The sequence below is a fragment of the Vigna umbellata genome, chromosome 2, assembly GCF_029865625.1.
Source record: "Vigna umbellata cultivar VRB3 chromosome 2, Vumbellata_1.0, whole genome shotgun sequence".
NCBI classification, from domain to species: Eukaryota; Viridiplantae; Streptophyta; class Magnoliopsida; order Fabales; family Fabaceae; genus Vigna; species Vigna umbellata.
In genome coordinates this window covers 4876047-4884900 of record NC_142166.1, presented here as the reverse complement: position 1 = coordinate 4884900, position 8854 = coordinate 4876047, and the positions used below count along the sequence as shown (strand labels likewise).

The 8854-nt window shown below is 29.8% G+C and overlaps 1 protein-coding gene across 1 annotated transcript; it reads left to right on the top strand.

Annotated features, from left to right (window-relative positions):
• The first annotated feature begins 1273 nt into the window (after positions 1–1273).
• Positions 1274–7677, top strand: LOC124821520 (transcription factor bHLH35-like). Its single transcript, XM_047293410.2, has 5 exons — positions 1274–1530; positions 1656–1821; positions 2027–2263; positions 2420–2590; positions 7326–7677. The coding sequence occupies exons 1-5, from the start codon at positions 1457–1459 to the stop codon at positions 7413–7415; spliced, it is 738 nt and encodes a 245-aa protein (XP_047149366.1). The 5' UTR covers positions 1274–1456; the 3' UTR covers positions 7416–7677.
• Positions 7678–8854: the final 1177 nt, after the last annotated feature.

The following is an 8854-nucleotide window of genomic DNA, read 5'->3' as shown; positions in this document are numbered from 1 at the left end:
ATTAACTAAATAATTAAGCATGGACTTATGTTATATGAAGAACCCTGTTAATGATTTAAACATTCAAGTTACTAACATAAGTACTAGGTGTGTTTTAGGCCTAAGTTAAAACTGTTTTTCAGTTTTTTTTTTTATTAAAAATAAAAAACATGTTTTTAATACAAAAGCTTTTTAAATGGATCCGTTTGTTTGTTCACACTCACTCAAAGTATCTGTGCCCTGGACTCCAGGCCCAACAACCAAAGGACAGGTGGCACAATATCATATACGGCGTCTATTTATGCTGATTGCACAATGATAAATATTATTCTGATTATTTTTCTACCTTTCTCTATCACACGTAAGAAAATACGATAAAAAATAATAATTATATAAAAACAAGTTTCAGTTCTTCTAATTATTGATGCAGTTCCTAGATTTTCAATTTTCTCATACAAGCAAAATTATTTCTTCTTTCTAATATAATTACACTTATATTTCCTACAAATTAAAAAAAATATATCTAGTATAAAATTTAGATGATCTAGTAATGACGTCATCTCGACACATCTATGCAAGTCAGGACAACAGTTTAAAATAAGATAAGAAATAATTAATTAATGATTAAGAAATAGATAAAATATTAGAGGATTTTAAACTCGTGTAGATTAGCTTTAATATAATTAATCAGGTTCATCCGATTAAAGACGTATGAAAAACATTATATTTACTCATTAATTTCTTTACATAAGGCTAGAGTGTTTTTACAAAAATACCCATCCATCAAACTTAGAAGATTTTGATTCTCTTGAAAAGAGAAGAATAATGACATTTTAGATTCTCAAACTTACAAGATTTCAGTTAAATAAAAAGAAGCACGACATGAAATTAACTAATTATCAACATGAATCTTGTTTATCTATGCTTGGAAAACAACAACAAACATATAAATACCATATTTTTATCTTTTGCAAATACTTTATTTAATAGTAAAGTTAAATTAAATAATTATTATTTTATTGAAAAATAAAAAATACAAGTTAATTGAAAATTACATAAAAATAAAATTGAATCTAAAATTACATTTAACTTATAATAATTGTTTCTAATTATTTTCTCTCTAAATCTAAAATCTTCACAGGAATTTTTATTTTTAATCTTTTAATTTTTAATTTTTAAAAAATGAAGATGAATGCCTTAAATGCGGACCGAACAGTTTGAACAATTTGGATATTTCTAGGAAGCAGCAAATACAAGAGAGTATAGAGACCAGTCCGATGAACTATTGATCTTGTCACGTGATTAATTCCAGCCTGAACTTCTTCTCTCCCTATATATAAGTCTCCCAACACAAAGAAACCAACGCATACAACCACAGCACAAAACAGGGGAAACAAACACACATAATATTATTATTCTTATTATACACACCACCTTCATCACCATATTCTCTCCCCATTCTCTCTCAACCTTAATCATGGAGAATATTGGTGAAGAGTACAAGCATTACTGGGAGACCACCATGTTCCTCCAGACCCAAGAGCTTGACAGGTACCACTTAACATTCATTAATTAATCACAATAATATCAACAACTCATCAATAATTAATTAATTAATCTCAAATACGGCTAACGTAAGCTGCTTTATTCGTTTTGGCGTTGTTTTTCCTCACCAGTAATTGGGGGTTCGAGGAGGCTTTTTCAGGCTACTACGATTCCAGTTCCCCTGATGGTGCTGCTTCATCTGCAGCATCTAAGAACATTGTTTCAGAGAGGAATAGGAGGAAGAAGCTCAATGAAAGGCTTTTCGCGCTTAGATCGGTGGTTCCTAATATCAGCAAGGTAAGCTTTGATTAATTGATCGATTGATTAATTAATTAATTAATAGCTTATTAACTTACTGTTTATTTTGTGTGCGCATTTATATCTTTGAATAGGCTAAGTGGGAGTGTTGAGTTTAAACATAAGAGAGAAGAAAATGAGGCATGCTTCATGTTTGTGAAATTGTGTCTGTTATAGAATGATCAGTGGCGTTTGTTTGCTGCAGATGGATAAGGCTTCAATTATTAAGGATGCTATTGACTACATCCAGCATTTGCACGAGCAAGAGAAGATAATCCAAGCTGAGATCATGAATCTTGAATCTGGGATGCCAAACAAGAGTAGTTCGAGCTATGACTTTGAGCAGGAACAGCTTCCTGTGGTGCTGAGGTCCAAGAAGAAGAGAACCGAGCAGATATACGATTCAGTCATTTCAAGAAACTCCCCAATTGAAGTCCTTGATGTTAATCCCCTTCTCTTTCTCTCTCTTGCATTATTGATACTATAAAAATAATGTGGGGTATTGGTGATTTGTGATACGAAGATGATGTGGGGTATCGTGCGATTTTTGTTGTTATTCGTTTGAATTTTTAATTGATTTTTGCCGTGGTGGATGCAGCTGAGCGTGACCTACATGGGGGAGAAAATTGCCGTGGTGAGTTTGACATGCAGCAAAAGGACAGACACAATGGTGAAACTGTGCGAGGTGTTCGAATCTTTGAAGCTCAAGATCATCACTGCTAACATAACTTCGTTTTCAGGGAGGCTTCTGAAAACAGTCTTCATCGAGGTTAGTCTTCTTAGCTCCTTTCCTTCATCACATGATATATATCACTTTTCCCTTCACAACCACTCCTATCTTTACTATAATATATTATTCCCTCTCCTCCCTTTCTTTATCCCCATTAAATTAGCTTTGGTAAATTGGTAGGTGCGTGAGATCCCAACTCCATTTTTTAACTCATAATGAGGACAATCTTATAGAAAATGTAGTGTGTGGTGTATATTATACTATATAACAGCACAAAAAATAAAGAAGTTACAACTAGAATTTGGGCCTACGTGCTAGAGAAGCACCAGACCACTTTAGCAAAAGTGGAAATGTGGAACACCCATTAGGAATAGTATTAGACTTTTGAGGGCAATCATGAGGGCTTTAACCAGAATTTCTGAGTGAAGTCCGGTCAAGACTCAAGACTCAAGACTCGTAATTTTCTTCATAACATCATATAAGTTGTAGTCATACTAAAAAAAGTAATCAGATAACATGGAAGAAAAGATTGCGTGATTCTTACTACTCCTAAAATTCTCAAGTCTTTTCCCTTAATTATATCGCAGTTCAACTCACAGGAAATCCAATTTCAAATAAAATGGCCTTTCCCTTTATATAACAACATTATCAACTAAGCTTCCTACAAAACAAGATTATGCTTCCTTTTCTGGATGCTTAATTTCATTTTGGTATCCTCAACAAATTTTTGCACATATTTTACATTTATTATTTTATTTTTCGTTCTTTATTTTTTGGAAATACAAAATTAACTTTTTTAATGATAAAAATTGTGTTGCCAAGTCGTTCAACTACTGTAAAAAAAACATTTTTCTTTCCTTTTGTATCATCACAAAGTTGGCGGATAAGAAATGAAAAGAAAAATCAAAGGCCACCACTACTGTTTTTGGCAAGAAAAATTTAGATACGTAAATACCAAACACACCTGTAGGGTTTTAATATTTTGTCATTGTTGCGATCTTGAACATTTATAAAAGACAAAGTTGAAGTGAAGGGCGATACTTATTTAAAGTGCATGTTTTTTTATTACCATCAAGTCAAGCTGACCAGGGTGTGTTTCAAATATGTAAAAATTAGTTTACTTTAATAAATAATTCACGTATGATGGATAACAATTATAATTAATATTTTCTTCTGATAAATTTGCAAAAAATAAAATAATCTCATTTGATTGTAAAAGATCAACTTTTACAAGATAAAAAAATATTTAAAAATTACCATTTATGAATTTTGAGTTTCATGAAAATAATTTATATTAATTTTTTTTTATTAAACTTCAAATTGAAGCATCTAGTTTACTTTTTAACAATCGATTTTGTCTTTAAAAAGTTCAAATGAATTTCTCAAAATATTATTACCTGGGAACTTAATTGATTAACATATTACAAATTTATTAAACGACACAAAATTAAGACACAATTATTCGTGTCTTTGACGTTAACGATATTGATCTTATTTAAGTATATGATATGGATTTGATTTTGTTATTTTCTAATATTATTTTTATACAGTTGCTTTCCATATGTCAATTAGTATGATTTATGACTTTATTATTATTTTATTCTGATTATATAAATTAACTTAGTATGTTAGACAATTCATCTAATTGGTTAGTTAGCTAATAAATTAGTTTAATTATTAGTTTAATATGTCAATTAGTTTAATTTATGATTTGGTTAATAACTATCTATATAAATTGATCAGTTAACTAGTCAATTAGTTCAATTATTAGTTAATCCATAATTAACTAATTTAATTTGTTAATTAACCAACTAAATTGATTTGTTAACTATCTAATCGAATTGATTAATTAACTACCAAATTAGTTAGGTAATTGAATTAATCAACTAATTATAAAAAACCTATCTTAGTTTCTTAATTAGATATCTTTTTAACTAATCAAATGAAAAATAATTATAATATCAAACATGAAAACGTAAGAAGATTGAATAAGTGATAACAATAAAGTCCTGTACTATTTTAAAATTTTAATTTAATTTTAAAAAATTAACTTATAAATTAAAATTTGAATTCACAATGAACATAAAATTTTGAATATAATAGATGATTTTGAAAAGGATAACAATATAATAGATTATATAGTGATGATAACGCCTTTCTTCATCTGTATTCTCATTTTAGAAAGAAAACAATTACTACAGTGAACTCCCCGCAAGATCTCGGTTTCTGTTTCTTGTTTCACTTTTGACTGTCGCTTTCGACCATTGGTGCTCCAAACAGAGCACAAGGACTGCAACGTAATCCAATTTCCCTTGTTCCATTGTATCTGGCTTGTCCCTAAATAGTGTCCTAGATATCTACGACTGCACCAAATCAGACAACATAAAACCCACATTTCTGTCATGCTTAAACACTCTCACAATCAATTTCATTTGGGAGGACAACACTCATTCACACATGGCTGCGACATTGTTGTTCGAGAGGAGACAGACCAAAACTTGGGGGAGTCTTCACTGTTAGGTAATTTCAACAACATAGTATTAGTAAAACCAAAACCAAAACCAAAACCAAGACGGAATTTTGACAACGTGTTTCTCGTTCTTCTGCTTGTGAAAAAGGCTTCATGGATCGGCGTGACTCTGACCCAAGTGGTTCCGTTTTTCAATCGCGCACGTTCTTGTTGTTTTTCTTGTTATCGTTATTTATTCGTTCGTTAGAAACAATAATTTCATCAACAACAACAACAACAACTCTTGCATCCTACGATATAACGAACCTTCCTCTGCACTCACTCTGTCGCTCCCACGTCCACGCTCCACTCTTACTAAAACAACCATCTTTTGACCCAAACGCAAAACCACTTGTCGTTTAGCCACTGTCTGATTCTAATTATTACTATTTCAATCTTCATTCCAAAACGTACCCGTCAAAGACCATTCAACTGTCGTTTCACTGCTATGTTGGTTTTCCTTCTTATTTGTCCTTTTTTTTTTCACAGAAGAGGGTATTTTAATGAGTACCATTACGTTGATTAAGGAAGCTTCTTATTTGCCAGACACATAAACGTGTTTTTATATTTAATTCAAAGTCAAACCATAGCACGAGGAAAACGATAAGACAGGAGTGCATTTTATAAATTACAGTACATACAAATTTTTAATGCCCACTTGAAAAAAAAATGCTTGCTTGTTCCCTTGTGTTTCTTTATTTTGAGATAGCAAACGCGACAATGAATTTCAAGAGTCTGTTGTTTTTTAAAAGGGACTCAATAAAAATAAGAGACAGAAAGTGAGACCTTACAATAAAAAATTAATAATAGCTCAGAGACGTGTTTAGATTTGGAAAACTATGCTACTTTTTTAGAAACAACAGCAGTTTTTGAAAATTTAGAAACAGATAAGTGTGTTCCAACGTCCAACCGATGTTTCAAGCTCTACGGCAAATAATGCATTATTGAAAGAGCCGTTTAGAATATTGCTACTTGGAGAACAAAACATGAATTGTATTTATCCACAAAACTTTTTTTTTTTCTTGTAGACGAGATTCACAGGTGTTTCGTTTTAATGGAACTACCAAAGTCTTTAGTACTAATTAATAGCCAATACTTAATTGTCTGAATAAAAAAAAAGACTAATGCTTAGTTGTAAGTTTAATTTATTTAAAGTATAACAGAACTAATTTATATATCTTAAACAAGTGAGACACGTAGTTCAAGTTTAATAAAAAATTATTTAGTTTTAATTACAAAAGATTATCATCACTTAATTTTTTTTTGTACGATAAAAATGAAATTTATATTCAAGAAATTATCAATGTGGTAATACCCTTATGTGCACGTTATTAAATTGGGTTCTCAATTACTTCTTAAGCAATGTCAACTCCAAAACGATAGATATATCGTATCAATTATAATGATTGCATACCAAATATTTAATAGCTATTAAACATGACTATTAGTTCATAATAGAGATGCTTAAGATTTAAAAAACAAACAAGTGCCGCACTATCTGTCTTTCTAAAAAACAATTGAAATATATCTAGTGTTGACGTGTTTTTTTTTTATAAAATATGTCATGGTTGACGTGTTTTGTTTTCCTCTTTTCAATATGCTATACAGATGTCCAACCATAGTTCTAACTGCTAAAATATTCAAATTAATTGTTACTATTATATGTTGTAATAATTTAGTGGAAAGATCTGTCCATATTCTTTTATTTTTTAAATATCAACTTTCATTTTAGTTATATGGTTTAATAGTTTAATTTTGATATGAAAGTCTGGAAAGGAACATTAGGTTAGAGAATAGCCATAGAATGAAACAATGAATAATCTAGAAAATAATTAAAAAATAATCTAATGATAAGTGGAGATTATAAAATATGATTTCTGTTATTGAAACGACGTTTAAAAGGTTCTGTAGAATGTTATTATCACCACGATTAAAACTATTCTCCTTATTTTATCAGAACTTTTGGTTCCAACCCTTCCTTTGTAAGAGTGTTTAAACAAACAATATTGTTAAAGTATTCTTCAAATGCTAGTTCTCTAAGAATGTTTTTCTTAAAAAAAGTCTTATCAAACACAGTAACCTCTGAACATTTTAAAACACTATATATCCAACAAGCATATCTCTTAGACATGCATGTGATGACTTAATTCTTTTTGTTTCGTCACCTTTTCTTGAACAGAAACACTGCTACACAATGTCACACACTGTTATAGAAAATTATGAAAAGAGATAATATTATATTTAATTCTATACACTTTTTTTCAGGCCAATGGAGAAGATAAGTATCATTTGGAGATAAAGATCCAGACAGCCATTGCAGCTCTTAACGAACCTCTGAGTCCCATGAGCATTTAAGGAAGAAGAAGAAAAACATCATTAAGTTGGGGTTTCTCAAATTTGGGGTCTCTATTGTATAAATAGAAAAGTTTAGGAACCATGCCTTTCATAGAAGTTTTCTGGTTATTACGTGCAATTTGGTTTAGTTACCCTTTTTTTCCCTCTCAATATTCCCATCAATCAAATATCTTCAACTTTGTCACCTGGGAAAGTTTGCAAGTTTCATACCCTTGTATGCCTACTGTATTTTATTATTCTTATAATAAACTGCTTTTCACACCATGCATCTTCATTTTACTTTGTTTGTCAAATGTTTTCTAACTTGTCCTTTTTCAATGTTTTGTAAAACTTGTACTTTTTCGGATGTTTTGTAACTTGTGCATTGTAAACCTGTAAAAAGTCATTTAGAAGTTTGATTTTATAATCCAATTTCTTTTAATAGTTTTCACATTTTTTTTTATAAAAACTATTCGTACTAACTCTAGGCTTTTTAATTTATTATTATTATTATTTCACCTATTCGAAGTTTGCTGAATGTTATAATGTTATACTCTTTTCGGTATATCAAAGGAAGAATAAAGGAGAAATATGATAATAAACTACATTTAGAATAAGCTTCTAAATTACATGAGAATGTTCATTTGAACGAATGTGAGAAAACTAAGAGAGGAAATTGTGTGCTGTTTTTTTTAAGGAATTTAAAAGTAATTGAGAATAGATTTGAAAAAAAAATTTATAAAAATTGAGATTTGAATGATGTGATAGATTAAAAAAATATTTTAATAAATAAAAATTTAATATTATCAAATTGTCTTTAATAGTAATAGTAATATAAAATGATTTTTATGAATAAGATATTTTTTTGTAAAAGTTATTTTAAATAGTAAAATAAAAAATCAATTAAATAATTAATGTAATATTTATTTTTTTAGGAAACTGAAATGAAAAAAAGGTTGCATTTGTAACCTAATAATAGAATTAACCAGGTGGAGAAAATTAAAATGAAACTCCACAAAGAAAATAATAAATAATTTATAGCAAAGAACAACAACAATAGGTGCAAGGGTGTTCTCCAAATTTGGGTGAATTCTCTGGTGACAGCACATCCTCATTAGACGAAGAAGCACCTTGAAGAGGCTTGATAGTGACAATCGGATTCCTGCTAAAAATCTCCTTCGACAAAAGAACCTTGGAAACCGTAAAAATGGCAACAGGTTCTGATCAAAGCTAGAATCGGTTGGAATCAGTTACACTAACAGCATAATCTGTTATCATTTACAAAACCAAAAATCATTGTTAGGAATCGATTCTTATTTTTTTTGAATCGATTACAAGAGTAGAGTTTTAAATTTAATATCATGTTTCTTGTAGGACAAAAAGGGTTTTTCCACTTACTTAACAGTGTTCCACATACACTTGTTACTACTTAAAAAATATTTGAGGTAGGTATATAAAGA